General features: G+C 44.1%; 1 protein-coding gene across 2 annotated transcripts in view; it reads right to left on the bottom strand.

Moving 5' to 3' along the window:
- The window catches only part of CC2D1B (coiled-coil and C2 domain containing 1B), a 66,802-nt gene that overhangs the window by 35,266 nt on the left and 12,389 nt on the right, over positions 1 to 19,147 (bottom strand). For both annotated transcript variants that reach the window (XM_039483638.1, XM_039483639.1), the window contains exons 4-10: positions 17,828 to 17,937; positions 15,321 to 15,443; positions 12,953 to 13,087; positions 6,314 to 6,602; positions 5,385 to 5,509; positions 5,159 to 5,234; positions 3,960 to 4,070 (exon numbers count right to left, since the gene is read on the bottom strand). In XM_039483638.1, coding sequence (XP_039339572.1) covers positions 3,960 to 4,070; positions 5,159 to 5,234; positions 5,385 to 5,509; positions 6,314 to 6,602; positions 12,953 to 13,087; positions 15,321 to 15,443; positions 17,828 to 17,937 — 969 coding nt within the window. The remainder of the gene's footprint in view (positions 1 to 3,959; positions 4,071 to 5,158; positions 5,235 to 5,384; positions 5,510 to 6,313; positions 6,603 to 12,952; positions 13,088 to 15,320; positions 15,444 to 17,827; positions 17,938 to 19,147) is intronic.

The following is a 19,147-nucleotide window of genomic DNA, read 5'->3' as shown; positions in this document are numbered from 1 at the left end:
TTCCTTCTCTACCACAGAGTCATTGGTAAGTACTCCGAAGTAGAGGAGAGGAGGATGGGTTGTGGAGCAGCCACAGGGGGACACATCTCGAACAACCATCGTCACTGCACAAGGTGAGTAACAACTTCTTCTTCAAGTAGTGTTCCTATAAGCGCTCCACTGTAGGTGACTCCTATGCAGCACCCATATGGAGGCCTGAGACTTCAGAGTCGGGTCAGTTCCAGATGACAGTACTGTGGAGCCGAAGATGGCATTGGAAACAGAGTCCTCAGTGATCGCATAATGTTCTGCGAAGGTATGGACTGATGCCCATGTCACTGCTCTACAGATTTCTGACATAGGGACATTCTTGAAGAAGGCAACAGATGAGGAGATGACCTTATGGAGTGTGTACAAACCGTATCCGGAGGGGTCATAGTGCTAACTTGTCTGATATAGTTTGAGACCCACTTGGAAAGCCTTTGGGCTGATACTGCCAAGCCCTTGGACCTTTCCACAGAGAGGAAAAATCTGGGGGACTTCCTGAAGGCCTTCATTCTGTCCAGGTGGAAGGCAAGACCCCTCTGACATCTCAGGTATGTAATATAGCCTCGCTGTTGCCATAGTGAGGCTTAGGATAGAAGGTTGGAAGATGAATCAATTGGTTCATGTGGAACGGGGAGGTTACCTCAGGGATGAATTTTGGATGTGATCTGAGCGTAACCTTGTTCCAAAATAATATGGTATATGGGGGGACGTGCCATCAGAACTGCTATTTCTCCTATTCTCCTGGCCAAAGTAATCCTATCAGGAAGGCTGTTTTCACTGAGAGGTAAGTAAGCGAACAAGTGGCCATAGGTTTGAAGGGATGCCTGGTCAGTCTTTTCAGTACCAGGTTTAAGTCCCATATAGGAAGTGGGAAGCTGAGTTTGTGGAAAGAGGTTTACTATACCCTTGAGGAATCTTTTGGTGGTCGCGTATGACAGAACTGGGTACCCCTCTACTGGATGGTGAAAGGCTGTTAAAGCCACTAAGTGGACTCTAAGAGAGCTTCTACACAGCCCCAGTCTTTTTACGGACAGTGCATAATCTAAGATGTGTGGAAAGGTCGTGGATGTTGGAGAGACGTTTGTTGGGATGTATACCAAATCCAAGAGCTGGACCATTTTTGCAGTTAAGTATGCTGTGTTGAGAATTTTCTGCTGTGTAATAATACCTCTTGCACTTCCATCAAATAGGTGCTCTCTAGGTATTTGAACCAAGAAGGAGCCATGCCTTGAGATGGAGAATCACCAGGTTGGGATGTAGGGTATGATCTTTATTCTATAAGAGAAGATGCACAGTGAGTAGGAGAGAGATTGGAGATTGGTGGGCATGTTGCAAGCTCTGACAGGTAAGGGTACCAGGTCTGTCTCGGCCACATAGGAGCGATTAGAATGACGTGCTCCCTTTCTTTTTATTTTCAGTAGGACCTTCAATAGCAAGGGAAAGAGAGGGAAGATGTACAGGAGGTCCCTGTTTCAAGGGAGGAGGAGAGTATTGCCTAGAGAGTATTGTCCTATTCCTGCTCTGGAAGGGGTTTGCGTGAACATTTCTTGCTCAGGTAAGTGGTGAACAAATCTGTGGTCGGTGTCCCCCAATGCCTGAATAGCTCGTGAAGTACTGATGAGTCTAGTTCCCACTCGTGGTCATGTGGGAATCTGTGACAGACTGTCCGCCATCGAGTTCTGTGTACCCGGGAGGTAGGCTGTTGACAGTGTGACATACACCAGTTCCACAGTCTCATCGCTTCCTCACAGAGGGAGGGAGACCCGACTCTCCCTTGTCGATTTACGTAGAACATTCAGGCAACGTTGTCTATTAATATTTTCATGTGTGATCCTTTGATCAGCAGGAGGAAGTAGGCACAGGCATTCCTGACCCCCCTTAGCTTGAGGAAGTTGATGTGGAGAGAGATCTCAGTGACTGACCATTTTCCTTGTGTCATAAGGTCATTTAGATGTGTGCCCCACCCTATGAGCGATGCATCGGTGTTGAGAAGCAATGACGGAGTTTTGCACAAAGGGGATCCCTTTGCAAATGTTGTCTGGGTCTTTCCACCGGTCTAGGGAGATTTTAACCCTGGTGGGTAGTGACAGGGGTTTGTCTAGTCTGTCTCTGTTTGGTCTGTAAACCAAGCTGAACCACATCTAAAGGCACCGCATGTGAAGTCTGGTGTGAGATATTACCACTGCCCGCTGACATAAGCCCTAAGAGTAGAAAATGTCTGGCTAATATTTGTGGGCTGTTTTGAATGGCCTTTGTGAGTGTAGTCAGAGAGACCTGTGCTGAGGCAGGAGGGCTCTGGTCCATAGTGTGTTGAGGTTGGCCCCTATAAACTCCAGGCGCTGCACTGGAGTGAGGGTTGATTTCTGAGCAATGATCTGAAGGCCCAGCTCTGTAAACAAGAGAATTGTGGCTTTGGTGACTTGGTGAGCCTCTTGGAGAGGCCGAGCTCTGAGGAGGCAATCGTCTAGGCAAGGGTAGACCATGATCCCTGGTGCATAAATGGCCAGCCACTACTGAGAGAACCTTGGAAAATACTCTAAGATATTCCGTCCGCTGGTTCCCTACCCGAATCCGCACTAGAAAGCGGGGGTGAATGACAAGGCAGCAGGGAAGACTCCCATGCCAGACAGAGGCTGTGTGTGGAGGTCCCAGTACCGAAGAGAGGAGAGGAGACTCTGGCACATCATTACACGGAGGTCTCTGGAGTGCTGGAATTGTGATGGTGCCAACCGGCTTGATGCCACTAGCAGTGGCAGGGGGTATGGAGATATTGTCCACACTGGCTGGTCAAGTACTGGATAAAGCATTGTACCGATAGGGCATCACATACCAGTGGTGCCTTGGAGTGTTTGCTCCTGTCCTTCTTCTTAGGTACCATTGACTTGGTGCCTGTGCCCATTGGGTTTGTGGGCACATCAACGTTACCTGCTGCAATAGTCTTTCTTGAGTTGTAGATACTGGGCTTGGCCTATTTGGGGCTTGGTCCTGCTTTGAGCAGGGTGTTGGACTAGATGACCTCTTGAGGTCCCTTCCAACCCTGATATTCTATGATTCTATTTCAATGCCGACGGTACTGAAGATACCAAGCGTACTAGGTATCATTTGCAGCTAGCTCGTGGCTCACTCTGAGGACTTCCCACTCTCTTTTTTGACTTACAAGAACAGTTGGCAGCTGATTTCTTCACCCCATAGCCCTTGGATCTGCCTGGACACTCTTGGCGTGGGTCCAGAGAAGGTCTGAGAGTCATCTCCATGAATATAATCTTCTGCCTCAGCTCTCTGTCCTTGCGAGACCCAGGTCTAAGATGCTGGCAGAGAGCACAATTTTGAGGGACATGTCCTTCCCTGAGCCAACGAATGTACCGTGTGTGTCTGCGACGGTGATAGCCTCGTTGCACAAGAGGCACTTCTTGAAATCTGTATAACCAGCCATACCCCGGTGGGGGGGAAGAGCCCCCAGTGAGAAGGGTGGGAATGAAAAAAAAGTAAACTATCTAAATATATATGTATTGGAAGAAAAGGTAAAAAATAAAGACACTAGACTAACTACTACTAAAAATAAAGCTCTAGGCTACAAAGAAAAGGATGAGATAATAGTCACTAATGGACAGCTAACAGCTCTGTCTCTAGCTGGGGCAGTTGAGAAGCAACTGAGGGGGGTTAGCCCATGTGCACTGGCTACCCTCATGGCAGGGCATGAGGAGAGACAGCACATGTGTGGGCCTAATGGATATTGCTACCGAAATGCTCCAATCAGCAGCAAGTTCGCCTACAGTAGGACACCCATAGGGACACTGCTCGAATTAGAAAGAGAGTTTGTTTATGTCCTTCCATTATCCATTCCAGTATTCATGTATAAAACTTGGACCAGCGTCCGAATATCATATTAGAATACGACTCACTACAGAGAAGTCCTGCTTTACAAATCCTACCTGAGGCTTCATGGCCTTGAGGTTTGAACATCGTGAGGGCCTGGGAATTTTCAACGGGAACAGATGCCATCTGGTTTGATGGAGCCTGTCTCTTTTCCAGGCTTTTAAGATCTGTGAGGGAAGAGGCAATTTTCAAGTCTACATTAGGTAGGAATTTTTGGCATATAGGAGAGAATGTGTGAACAATCTTGGTAATTTGCTAATAATTTGAGGACTTCCTCCCAGAGGATAGATAAAAACCCCCACCTGTTAAGATATTCCAGATCTGGCAGTGCTCATCACTGGATGCTTTAAAAGGTAATCTCCCCCATCACCCCTCCAAATGTTGTATTTACTTATATAATATTATACTATGGGGAAAAATGTTCCTCTGACCCCAGCCAGTGATCATTTTATGTCCTAAGGATTTATACCCCTTATAACATTTTTATCCTAGCTAGTGTAACTACACTTTTTCATAATTAAAGCTATGTCCAATTATGTTTCTGAATCTTACTAAGCAGCCTTAACATCCTACAGCAGTGAATTCTATAGGCCAAGTGTTGGGGGAGTACAGTTTTATCCAGTTTAAGTCTTCTGCAGCACTGAAATATTTTAACACCAATGTTTGTTCCAGGATCAAAAATTTCTACTACTCCTAAAAGCATGGATCATGGTTCATCCAAATGTCTGTAACTGTCAGGTCATGTGATAGACTTTAAAAATGACACCATTCTGATTAGCATCTTGTCCTCCTCATTTCTCCTTCCACTAACCATTTTAGCTGCTGCTATCTCACAATCTACAAGAATTAGAAAATTACACCTGATATCAACTGGAACCTGTAATTCTCAGAAGCGTGCAGATAGTTTATGCACCAATCACTAGTTTTAGCTGTTTTCTAGACAGCAGCCACTAAAATCAGGTCAGAAATCAAGTGTGTGGGGAGGGTGGGAGGGGATGATGTAGGGAATGTGTGGAATCAGGACTGGGAGGGAAGATGTACACAAGAGAATCTTTGGTCCACAATATGGAGTCCAAAAACCACTGTCTTAAACCATTGGGAAGCTGGGATTCTCAGCGCTTATTTCTAACCCAGATGGTTCAACAGAGTGACTTTAAAATGGGCGCTGGCCCTTCAGTTCACTATGCCCATTTGTTACTGGGTAACTGGAGAGGCTTTAAAGAAGTCTCCATCTAACAAATTCTTCTGCTCTTACCTTGTGGAGCTGGGGGCATATCCTGGAGGTCTACTGGCTGTCCACTGTCCAGTGCTTCTAAGACCATTGTAAATTTCTAAAACAAACAGAAAAACAAAGCCAAAGGAGACTTATTCTTGTGTGTTCAGAAGCCACCTGTGATCATTTGGAGCAGCCATGTGAGCACAGGGAGCATCTGCCAGGATTCAGACTCCTAACACAGAAGCTTGGTTTGTGAATAGCATACCTTGCCAGTCTTCATATATTCTTTTGCTTTCTCTAGATCTCCTTGCTGTTTGGCTTTCAGAGCTGCTAATTTATACTCTTTCTGTCTTGTAACCAGTAGTGTTCGTGTGCTCGTGCTAAGCGAATCTATATAAAAATGAAATCAAGACTTACACAAGCACCTGATATCTGCATCCTTTGACATTCTCTTACATCCAAAGATCCATTATTTCCTTATTGCTTTGACTCACACATCCACATTATGTACAGTGGCTTCTTTATCCTGTGGCATCCCCAGAAGTCCTGCCAACCATGGCAATTCCAGCAACAATGACAAACCACCACTGTGCAATTCCACAGTGCCTTTCATTAAGATCACAAAGTTCTTTACAAACAGTGAATTTTGCCTCACAGCTCCTCTGCAAGGCAGGGAAGCATTACCATAATTTATTGACTGAGGAACTGAGGCAGAGAGACCATAATGAGAGACATGAAGAGACACCTCAGCAGAGGAAGGAACCTTTAGGAAGTCTTCACCCTATGACTATAGTGCATCTTAAGAGTGAAATCTGGGAGTCAGGACTCCCATATTCTATTCCTGACTGCAACTGACTCAATTAAGTGACCCTGAGCAAGTCATAAACTCTGTGCCTCAGTATCCTATTTGTAAAGCACTTTGATATGCTCAAGAAAAGGTGCTACAGAAGCGCAATGTATTCATAGAATCATAGATTATTAGGGTTGGAAGGGACCTCAAGAGATCATCTAGTCCAACCCCCTGCTCAAAGCAAGACCAATCCCCAAACGGCCCCCTCAAGGATTGAACTCACAACCCTGGGTTTAGCAGGCCAATGCTCAAACCACTGAGCTATCCCTTCCCTGATTATTGAATCATAACCTGGCTGGGAAGATGTGTGCTCCAAGGAAGGCTGGCATGTTGAAATTACCTACCATCTTGTAATGCGGTACCCATTTCCAGGACAGAAGTAGCAGCAGCATGACATTGTAAAGAGGCTGGCCCCGGAGACAACTTCATATCGACAGGCTGTAGTTCATGGTCTGCAGAAGATTCCACTTTCTCCTTGGGTATTACTTTGGTTGGATCACCTAAACTCTCTGGCACAGCTCCTGTGGCTCGAGGCATATTAGCTGAGCTTCTCCCTGACGCTACAAGGGGTGGCATTTCTTCTTCATTGATCTTTCTGCCCTTCTTCATTGCAGCCAGCATGGTTTCCAGTGTCTAGCAAAAATTGAGGAGTGAAGTCAACAGGTATTGGCATTTCCATCACATATACAACTTGCGTAAAATCACCACAACTCAGCAAACTCATATCCTTATTTACAACAGGAACCACCAAGTCATTCTTTCTGGAGAGCTACTAGCTATCTCTGCCCATTAGTATTTCCTCCTCCTATTTTTTGGTCACATGGGAGTCTTAGTCCTGGTGAAAGATGCCTGATTGACACAGGAGCACACAGCAACAATTTTGCTCTATAGAGCAAGTAATACAAGCTTCCTCCATTCTACCCTGTCAATGTATCACAACATACATGGTGGTAGAGGATCCTACCTTTAGGAGTGAGAAGACACATCAGTCTCTATGGCCCAATCAATCTTTTGTGACTCAAACTTCCAAAAGGTGAGCCATTCAGTGCCAACTGTGGAACTAGTTTTTGTAGTAAGTCTAGGTATATTTTAAACACAGCCTTCAGTGTGGTATCTTGATGCAAGTGCAGATCTCTGTCCAGCAGATCTGGAATGTAACCACCAAATTCATTTTACATGGCCCAGGCAGCCATCAGATGGTAACAGCCAGAACTGGATTTGAACCAGCTTTTGAGAGGTGAAAGGCCCCTGGCTCCTACTTCCAAACTCATGAGCTATAGAGTCCCCTTGCTAAGTAACAAAGCTCAATTTCAGCTCAGTTCTTTATCCCAACACCAAACATTATCCCCGTTACAGGGGCTACTTAGGTTAGGCAACAAAGCCAAAAAAGTAACATGGACTTCACAGCAGAACATGCATTTACCTTCTACACTGGCTAAAATGGTAACAAGACATTAAAAAACCCAAACAATGACAAGGCTGGAATTTGTACAAAACTAGTCATCACGCCATAACTATTAGGGGCCAGCTCTGTGGGAGACCTGGGTTCAAATCTATCCAGACAGAGTCTCACCTACCACTGCTGCTGCAGGCCCAGAAAAGACTTGAGTGCTGTGAGATCAATATATGCAGTATGAAGAGGCAGGAATAGGAGAGAAATGCCAGCACAGAATCATACAAATATAGGGCTGGAAGGGACGTTGAGAAGTCATGGAGTCCAGCCCCTGTGCTGGCACAGGACCAAGTAAACCCAGACCATAACTGACAGGTGTTTAACCTTTCTTAAACAACCTCCAGTGAAGGGGATTTCACAACCTCCCTTGAAAGCCTATTCCAGTGCTTCACTATCCTACAGTCTGAACGTTTTTCCTAATACACCTCTACCCCGATATAACTCTGTCCTCGGGAGTCAAAAAATCTTACCGTGTTATAGGTGAAACTGCGTTATATCGAACTTGCTTTGATCCGCTGGAGCGCGCAGCCCCCGCCCTGAGCGCTGCTTTACCACGTTAGATCCGAATGTGTGTTATATCAGGGTACAGGTGTATCTAACCTAAATCTCCCTTAAGCCTATTACTTCTTGTCCTACATTCAGTGGACATGGAGAACAACTGATCATAGTCCTCTTCATAACAGCCCTAAACACATCTGAAGACTTATCAGGTCTCCCCATAGTCTTCTTTTCTCAACATGCCCAGTTTTTTTTAACCTTTCCTCATAGGCCAGGTTTTCTAAACCTTTTATCATTTTTGTAGCTTTCTGATGGACTCTCTCCAATATGTCTACATCTTTCCTAAAGTGTTGCATCCAAAACTGAACACAGAACAAAGGCCTCACCAGTGTTAATATACCCCCAAAACATTAGCTTTTTTTTGGAACTGCACCACATTGCTGACTGATATTCAATTTGTGACCCAGGATAATTTTCTTTTCAGCAATACTACCATGTAGCCAGTTATTCCCCATTTTGTAGTTTTGCATTTGATTTTTTCCTTCCTAATTAAAGTACTTTACACTTATCTTTATTGAATTTCATCTTCCTGATTTCAATTCATTCTCCAATTTGTCAAGATAGTTTTGAATTCTAATCCTGTCCTCCAAAGCACATGCAGCTGCTCCCAGCTTGATGTCATTTTCAGATTTTATAAGCACACTCTCCATTCCATTACCAAGTCATTAATGAAAGTATTGAATAGTACCAGATCTAGGACTGTCCCCTGAGGACCCCACTAGATACACCTTGCCAGTTCAACAGTGAACCATAGATAACTACTCTTTGAGTACAGTCTTTCAACAAATTGTTCACCCACCTTATAGTAATTTCATATAGACTGCATTGCTTGAGTTTAATTATGAGGAAGTCATGTGGAACTGTATCAAAACTGCCTAATTAAAATCAAGATGTATTACATCTACTGTTTCCCTCCTATCCACTAGCCCAGTAACCATGTCAAAGAAGGAAATTAGGTTAGTTTTGCATGATTTTTTCTTTGTTCATTCAGGTGCTTACAACATGATTGTTTAATAATTTGTTCCAGTATCTTTCCAGGTGCTGAAGTCTGGCAGACTGGTCTTTAATTCCCTGGGTCCTCTGTGTTCCCCTGTTTAAAAAAAGATAGGTACTGTGTTTGCCCTTTTCCAGTCCTTTGGGACCTCACCCATCCTCCATGAGTTCTCAAAGTGCTAATGGTTCTAAGATTGCTTCAGGTAGCTCCTTAAGTACCCTAGGATAATATCATCAGTCTATAAGGTGCCACAGGATTCTTTGCTGCTTTTACAGAACCAGACTAACACGGCTACCTCTCTGATACATATCATCAGACTTGAATACCTCTAACTTATCTAAACATTCTTTAGCCTCTTCCTTCCCAGTTTTGGCTTGCATTCCTTCTCTCTCGTTACTATTGTGTTGAGTACCTGGTCACCATTAATCTTTTTAGTGAAGACTTAATGCCTCTTTTGCTTCAACATCTCAGCCTTCTTGATGCCACCAGTTATGAGCACTGCTTCCCCACCAAAGCAGAGAACCTACATTTTCCATTGTCTTTCTCTTGCTCCTAATATCATTTATAGAATGTCACCTTATTGCCTTGTATGACACTGTATGGAATATGAGTGACCATTTGTAATATTACTGATACAAATATTATAAATAGGGCCCTACCAAATTCTCAGTCCATTTTGGTCAATTTCAGTCATAAATTTCAGGATTTCAGCTATTTAAATCTGAAATTTCACAGTGCTGTAATTGTAGGGGTCCTGATTCAAAAAGGAGTTGTGTGTGTGTGTATGTGGGGGAGGGGGGAAACCACAAGATTATTGCAAGGGGGGTTGTAGTACTGCTACCCTTACTTCAGCACTGCTTCTGGCAGCGGCGCTGCCTTCAGAGCTGGGCAGCTGGAGAGTGGCGGCTGCTGGATGGGAGCCCAGCCAGAGCCGTCACCACCAGCAGCACAGAAGTAAGGATGGCAGAGTATGGTATTGCTACACTTACTTCTGCGCTGCTGCCTGCTGATCTGGGCCCTCAGTCAGCAGCTGCCGATTTCCGGCCACCCAGTTCTGACAGCAGCGCAGAAGTAAGGGTGGCAATACTGTGACCCCCCCTAAAATAACCTTGCAACCCCCAATTTGAGAAATGTTGGTCTCCCCCATAAAAATCTAAATAGTATAGGATAAAAGCACACAAAAGACAAGATTTCACGGGAGGAGACCAGATTTCACAGTCCATGACACGTTTTTCATGGCCGTGAATTTGGTAGGACCCTAATTATAAAATTGCTATAAATCTTACAAAATATGCCATGCATCAGTGGAAAAGTTATGATTTGCTAAATATGATAATCATGTTTGTATGTATGTATCATCTTTGTACTATGAATTATAAATATGTGAGCTATATCTGTATCTCAAACTTTGTGCTGTGTTTCTGGGTGACATCACCAGACAGATTGGCATCAGTACTATCTAGCCTGCTTGATAGCCTACCAAAGGCCATCAGCTATACAATGAACCCATTGAGAGAAGGCAGGGGTTACACCTATGAGTTAGCAGGACATGTAGGGACATGCCTACGGACAGGGGGTTCCAAGGCTTTTCCATGCCATGTGCTGAGCTTGTGTTTGGAACAAAGGATGTACAAGCCACATGGCAAAGGAGTAAGGACATAAAAGGCAGCTGCCTCATCTCCATTTTGTCTTCAATGCTGCTTCCCACCTCTGAAGTAACTTAATTACAAACTGAAGCTTTGAACAAAGGATTGAACGACCCATCCAAGCTTTGGATGTATTCCAGAGGGATTTTACATGCCAACAGACTCACCAATGCTGCTAAGAACCTGATATATGGATTCTGAAGTTTTATGTATCTGACAGTTTGACAATTTAATGACTCTCTTCTTGTTCTTCTCTTTTCTAATAAACCTTTAGTTTTAGATATTAAAGGATTGGCTGACAGCATGATATTTTGGGTAAGATCCAAACTAATATTGATCTGGTGATGTGGCTGGCCCTTTGGGGATCAAAAGAACATTTTTGTATAGTGAGAAGAGTTTTAAATAACTTCTCACTTTACAGGATCTATGTGCTAATTGGTAGCCAGAGAACTGGAATGTAGTAAAGGGGGCTGTGAGATTTCTTTTTCAGCTTCTTGATAACCAGTGTGGGGAATCAGGTGCACAGGTTGGTGAGTCTAACTTCAGTGTTAATCACCAATTTTGGGAGAATCTGCTCTTCATTTGCAGCCTGCCCTGACCTTGGCATTTTCAGTGTGGGATACCCTAGGCACCTACAGGTCACACCGTGTATTTGTCTTGCTAGATGTAACTCATTTTGTGCCTTAGTCTTTCTGATTTTGTCCCTATACGCTTGTGCTATTCTTGTGTACATGATGCTCAGAAGCCAGTCTTTCGAACAATCAAGGAACAGCTTTGGACTGTGAAGGGAGCTCTACTCTATTCTCAACTGTGACACCAGGATCTCACAGGCTGGTGGCAGGCTTTGTGGAAACTTCCCACATTGGAAAAACAATAACAAAATAAGAAGACTCAATAAGATAGTAAGTTTCTAGATTGGATAAAGCAGGCTTTTGGGTTTTTCCCTTAGGGAATGACATGTACATTTCCTCCAAGGCTAGTATGAATTGGACAGGACATAGAGCTCTTCCAGTTTGTACATTTCCTCTTCCAAGTCTGGCTCTCTCTTGACCCGTTATGTACACCAAGCCATTTAACAGTTAAGAAGATGTAAGATTCTTCCCTCACTGGGAAGCACTGATCTCTAGAGCTTTGGAGCAAAACACAGAGCTAGTTGGAATATGAGACATGGTGGAGCAGAAGGCAAAGAAACAGGGAACTCACAACAAACTCCTCTTGCACAGCAAGAATCACCTGCCACCGCAGACTCAAACAGCAAATGCCACTGTTTGGCTGAAAAGAGGCAAAACCAAATTAAACCGTTCCTACTGCAATCTACAATAGCCATATCGGGGGAGAGAGACTGTTCCCATTTTCATTACTAAGTGCAGCTGAGGCACTCAGAGGGATTCCTTCCCTCAATGCAAACAAGCAATTTAGCAAAGCAAGTGGAAGGTTGGTACCTGGGAAAGGAGATTTTAACAAATAAACAGCTACATGTGCTAGGGAATTTACAATAATTTATTCAAAGAGGACACACTGTCACTTTAATAAACATAGGCCAAATTCAGATCTAGTGTAAGTGGGTGTGACCCTCATAGAAGTCAGAGGTCCAAATTCAGCAGTGACACAAGTTGGTCAGAAAATGGCATGTAAGTTACCTTCAGTCTGCACATCTACTGAATGCCAAATGTGGGCAAGTTACTGGGACACCACTTTACCATGTACACACACTGGCTGTGAATTAGTCCAAACAAGTATCTTGTGTGACCTGTTTATTTCACTATTGAATGTATCCCCCATTTTTAAAACAAACATGAATTACCTTGTGGTACTAGCACCACATCAGAACAACTGAAAGGATTTTTAGAATCAGATTTAATGTCTACTATTTATAGTGTTGAATTACTGTTTGCAGTCATCTTGGAATATACCAAGATATACTAGTCAGTTTCCTTGTTGATAGTGCAGCTCAGTTCCTGACTCTCATATGCCCTAGCAAAATATTACAAGGCGAGATTACAAACACTGCAGGGGATTGTTTAAATGTTTTTCCCTTGGATTTCTAATAAAGAAAAGTGAATGGAAACATTTCCACTGACCCTAGAAAATCATGTTTATACAAGACCTACATTTTAAGCCTAATCTATTTGACAGGATTGCTTCAAATTAGAACTCAACAATGAACACATGGCACAGTCTCCTTAGTCTCTCCTGCACACAACACTTACAGTCAGAAAACCCAGAAAGCACCAAGTAATATTCCTGGATCAATTCTATCCTACATTTAACAAGGACTTTCCTCTTCCACTGAAAGCCCCTCCCCACCCTTTGTGTAATGAATCCAACATACCTTGAGGCCTCTTTCGTACCGTCGCACTTTACCACTCTCGTCTGCCTCCTTTGCATTAGAGATCGCTGCCTTATAGTTTGCGATTCTGTCCTCTATCGTCCGCTGCAATTCACTGGAAACAGCAGGAGATGTGATCTCAAAAAAAAAGGGGGGGGGAGGCGGGGCGGGGAGTAAGGCACATTATTTAATTTTCCCAAATTACACATGCTTCACCTTACCACTGAAAAGTAAGCATGAAACATATCCCTTCTGTACAAAATAACCCACACACACAGACTGGGCTCAGGAATCAAGACAGCAGGAAATGGAAAATTTCTCTGAAACAGAAGGGCACTTGTACTGCACTAATGTTTCCTGGATCCATCTCTGGGCTTCCTATCAAAGGAGCAATAGAGAGAATTGGGTGGAGTAGTTTAGGAAACTTACAGCCACAGGGTTACTGGAGACTGAGTGGTTAGGACTAAATGAGGGAGATGATGCCTCTCAGACATCATGTGCCCAGGTGGGCTGGGTGTTATTTTGGGGTGCGAATGTTTGTTTTCTTCGCCATCTTAATTTTACATCTTTCGAGGTTTCTCACAAATTGGCTTCAATACAAGATCTCTTCCCACCTCCCCTTGTAAGCTGGAAAGTCTGCAGTCTGGGACTTGCCCAGTGAAAAACGCAACAGAAACAACCAGTTACCATCCACTACTTAGGTAATAAAGGTAATAATTGGAGATATACCAATCTCCTAGAACTGGAAGGGACCTTGAAAGGTCATCAAGTCCAGCCCCCTGCCTTCACTAGCAGGACCAATTTTTGCCCCAGATCCCTAAGTGGCCTCCTCAAGGATTGAACTCACAACCCTGGGTTTAGCAGGCCAATGCTCAAAGCACTGAGCTATCCCTCCCCCAATAATAATAATAATAATTGGAGATATACCAATCTCCTAGAACTGGAAGGGACCCTGAAAGGTCATTGAGTCCAGCCCCCTGCCTTCACTAGCAGGACCAAGTACTGATTTTTGCCCCAGATCCCTAAGTGGCCCCCTCAAGGATTGAACTCACAAGCCTGGGTTTAGCAGGCCAATGCTCAAACCACTGAGCTATCCCTTCCCCCTTATAAGCACTGTGGTTGTCAAATTGACCTGACAGCTGGCTCCTGATGTAATTATTGCCATTATCTCTACACAGACCTACTCTTGCCCTATTTATTAATGTGCACAATGCACGGAAGTCCTGAAATCTGTATTGTATGACAACAGAAGAAAAGCAACAACTGAACAAAGAACCTGCCTGCATAGACAAATTCAATAGTAAACAGATTCTGAAATTCTACATAACTCAGCACCACTGACAGCCTGCTTAGGAGAGGCCTCAGGATTAAAACAGCAGTGGCTACTGCAGGTTAGGATTCAAGGTCACTGATAAAAGGTTGGGTGTGGGGCACAGGGGCAAAAAACATTGGGATGGTAGATAATTGGGATGTTGGAAATCAGGACTGAGGTTTCTGTGCGTGGTGTACAGTAGAGCCCTGCAAGCTGACCCGAACCCAACGGATCCAACTATGGAGTGTTGGGTCCAGGTAGGGTGGGAAAACAAACAGAACCCCTTGGACTCAGGTTAGTGCTCCTCTGACCTGTGGAACAGTTACAGGGGTGGCTGTGTGCCCCTCTCCTGCTAGCAGTCGCCATCTTGCTGCTTATTTGATTATAGGATATTATAGGCCATGTGAGGGAGGCAGTATGATCTAGTGGATAGAGCCCTCAATTGAGACTCAGGAGACCTGGATGCCATTCCTAGCTCTGCCTTGGCCTGCTGGGTGATCTTGGGGAAGTCATTTCCCCTTTCTGTGCCACCTGTAAAATGATAATCATACTGACCTCCACTGTAAAGCACTTTGAGATGTACTGAAAAAGCACTATATAAGAACTAGGTATTACTACTGTTATGTGTAGTGTAGCATAGCAGAACTGTGTGGCGTTTCTAGACTCATAACAAGAATACTACAAAGGGAATTAAGGAGCAATAGCAGAGCTGTAAGCTGTACAAAGGAAGTCTGCACACATTACTATTATTTATATAACACCATGGATGTGCTAAGAGATTTACAGGCAGCAAGACAAAATCCTCGCCAGAAGAGCTTACAACGTATATTATGTTTGACTCTGTCTGGTGGTATGAGTTCCTCATTTTCACAAACACTAAATTCACCCTAAGAACAATGCAAGATGAAATCTAACTACATCAATATAGTGTCAGCTCCCACCAGGAAATGTACAGAGGTACAAAATAAGCCAGAATATAAAGTGAGCTTGTCATCTTATAAATTGCACAGTGAGAATGGAGTTCCACTGAATCAAGTCAACCACACATCTCTTTCTTACCTCTGCCTGCAGTTCAGGTTGCTGCTGTATTACTGGTGGAGCTGCTAGCACCTCCATGGCTACGGTTTCATCCTCACCACTTTCGGTCTCATCTTGCTTGCCCAGAACTTCCTGCAACTCTGCCTAGAGCAAGAATCAGTAAGGTGGTTACTGTAAAGCATGCTCTGCTTTCGGCACCACGTGAACAGATGCTGCAGGAACTAAAGCACCTCCCCACTGCCACAGTGAAAAGAATGATTCAGATCCTGAAGCCTTTTGCCCAAGGTAATGTTTCAGTGTAGATTGCTCCGCACCTGGGAGAAATCGCCGTCAACCGCACCATCCCCGACACCAACAGCCTGCTGCGCCCGGACATCGTCGTCACGGACGAGGATCGGAAAAAGATCATCCTCATCGACGTGACGATCCCATTCGAAAACAGGACCCCGGCCTTCCGCGAGGCCCGAGCCTGCAAGCTCGAAAAATACGCCCCTTTGGCGGACACCCTGCGGTCAAAGGGCTACGAGGTCTGCACCAACGCCCTGATTATTGGGGCCCTGGGTGCCTGGGACCCTTGCAATGAACGCGTGCTTCGGACCTGTGGGGTGGGCCGTCGCTACGCGCAGCTCATGAGACGTCTAATAGTCTCGGACACTATTCGCTGGTCTAGAGACATCTACACGGAGCACATCACCGGCCACCGCCAATACCAGGAGTGAGCGGGTGTGGCTTCGTGCACCCGCAGGGGTGAGGAGGCCCTGCTGGACTCTATTCCCTGAGCCTAAACCCACCGAACTGAACTCCACCATGTGAGGGTCGTCCCATCCCCATTATCCAGCCCGCTTATTCATGCCCATGAGTGTCTGTAACCTGTTTGTATGAGTGATGTACCCCCACTGCCTCCTGACTATATCTTGATCCCACCCACCCTACACCCCACATTGGGGACATGACAGACTGTATATGGTATATGCTGTCCAATACCAAAACACTAATATCCCCCTACAACCTGTATGTTACCCCCAATGACACAATAACTGACGCTTCAAACACTTTGTATCGTTTATTTTCAAATATTCTCTAATAAACTTAATATCTGCCCATTTGTGTCAAGAGTAACACACCTCCAAGGGACACTGGCAAGTGATAATCAACGGGGGTGCGAGAGCTGATCTGGAGAAAGTATGTACCTCCTGGCTCTAGAAACTAGAGTTAAACCTCAAATAGTCTTTGATGTCCCTAAACTTCTCCTGCCTTACCTAATTTCAATTTGTTTTGCAGCTGACTCCATATACTCTGGTTCTGGGCAGGAGTGGAAATGTTCAGGCACAATATGAAGGCAATTCCTGGGGAGCTCACAGCCCAACATAAGGCTAAGGTCTCTTACACAACTCTTTCGTTGGGTAGCTCTCTATTTGACGACTGAAGAACATGCAGTAGTTAAGACAAGGATCTTATCTTTTCGAAGGTTGTCTAAACCCCAACTTCAAACCTCCAAATAGCCACCCTTCGCTAATGACTGTACTAAGTGTAGTTTAGTGCCCCCTCCATACAATCCACTCACACACAACACATTTTTAACAAACACAAAAAACATTTTAGTTCAAGGATATGGTTATTAGGCCCTGGACACACTCAGAGCAGAAGTGTCCTAGACATAACTATAAGTAGAATGATTGCTAAAAGGATGTTGGGATATGTAAGGGTTAAGTAGAGACCTGGGAAACCGCTGGTGTGCAGACATGGCATTAGAGAGTTGAGGTAGACAGGCGCTACTTCTGTGCTTGATAGATAAAGTACTACCCCCTCCCCTTCCTTCTGCTTGTTAAGGATTGATAAGCATTGCATCTGCATAAGGAATGTATAGAGTAGTATTGCCTCCCGCCCCCTTCCATTCCCAGCTACCTAAACGAGCTCGGGGTCATTGCCCCTTCCTCCCTTCCCTGCAAATTGCCAATAAAGGGAATTCATGGATGCAATTATTGCAAAGACATATATTTTCAAAATAAAAATGTCTGTAGAATACGCGTAATGATGTAAACAGAGACTGGGATAATTATATTTATTGTATGGGCATTCATATTACTCAATAAGGGTTTTGGAGGTGTTGTAGTAAATGTAGGTATTTACATACTAACTTAAATAAAAAGAATGTGCTGTAACTAATTCAGTGCTTACTCGACAATTGGGTCGAGGGGAACAAGTACCACAATAAAGAAGCCCGTTTACTCAATCCGCCTCTGAGTCCCCCTATTGTTCTTCTAACAAAGGATTTCAGCCATGTTTCCCTAACTCACATGGACTGGGATTTTCCTCTCTCTCCATCTCCTCCAAGAACCATATTCACATACACATTTGTAGTCAGATACTGTTCTCATCTTGGTATGGACAGCATCTGACCATTCAAAAATGTTTAAATCAGCTGTAAGTTTTGCCATGTCTTAATTTCCCTTTAAAAAGTTGAGGGGCTTTGTTGCTCACAGAACTTACTCCATGAAAGACTGAATTCCACTGCAGTAAGTACATACCAAAAGGTCTGTATCCTCCTCCAAACCATCCTCCTCCTCCTTCTCCTCCTCATTCAGGTCCTTCATGCACTCTGCAGCCATCTTTTCAATATGATCCATGGGTAAAGGGGCTGGAGAAGGCAACCAAAAGGAGACAAGCCATGAGGACCTAGCATACTGATGGATGGTGCAAACCTAAACCATGAGCATACTGATTGGAAAAGAACTGTAAGTTCACTTGTCACTTCTCCCTTTCAACTACAGGCGGTGTTTTCTAGTCAGCAAGAAAGTAAAGCTGGTGAAGTAATTCCCAGGCCTTTTTTGGCTGAAGCCCCACTACTTGCAATTGATCAGTGCCTTCTGCTCCATCTCCCTTGTCCTGTCACTCCACCCCCTGGTACATTTGCTGTATCTCTATTACATTAGTTTCCTCTCTCTGTTTTATGTTTCTTCCTTTTTTCCTTTTCTGTGCATTTCCCTGGTTTTGATTTATTTTGTTGTCTCTGCTCTCTTCCTCTGGTCCTCCCACCTCTGCTTCACTTGACCACATGTTCTCCCTCCTCTGTTGCATTTTCACTACATTGTGATTGCAGATTGTCTGAAGGAAAATGTGCTGTTTAGTGCACCTATAGAAATATGTGGGTGAGGGGAATGAGGGAGAGAACATGAAGCCTAAAGCTCACCACAGCAGATGAGGAGTTCAGGCATACAACTTGATAATTCTGGAGCTTTGACAACTGGCAGGAATTTCAGTTACACATGAAAGAGCTTTTCTTTTTAAGAGTAAATTGAATCATGGAGACTATTACGGTCAACAGTACTTATGGTCAAAAGAAATTTTATTTCTAGAAAATTTAGTCTTCCTCCACTAGAACAAGGGGCCCGTGTACCCTGAAATGTGCCTCTACTCTACTTCCCTTGTTATCTAGTAAATTTTTCTTGCCCACTTGTGTTTAATGGAGTTCTCCAGAGAATAGTAAACATGCAGATTTCCATAGGAATAGGTATAAGTTTGTATGCTGGCAATTGCAACCTGACCAGATTCTCTCCGTGCTCAGTAAAACATATGCTCACACTCTGTGCTCTCATTTGCCCTACAGAAACAGATTCAAACTATTCTTTTCCTTGTCCCCTTGTCAAACAACGGCCTCTGCAACCCAGAATCAGTAGCAAGTAAAAGAGGCAAGGTGGGTGAGGTAATATCTTTTATAGGACCAACTTCTATTGGTGAAAGAGACATGCTTTCACCACAGAAGTTGGTCCAATTAAAAAAAAGATATAATCTCACCCACCTTGTCTCTCTAGTATCCTGGGACCAACATGGATAAACAACAGTGAAAA

This window comes from Mauremys reevesii, linkage group 8 (genome assembly GCF_016161935.1).
Source record: "Mauremys reevesii isolate NIE-2019 linkage group 8, ASM1616193v1, whole genome shotgun sequence".
In the NCBI taxonomy this organism is placed as follows: Eukaryota; Metazoa; Chordata; order Testudines; family Geoemydidae; genus Mauremys; species Mauremys reevesii.
Note: the sequence above shows the minus strand (reverse complement) of the source record. Positions and strands in the feature narration are given on the sequence as shown.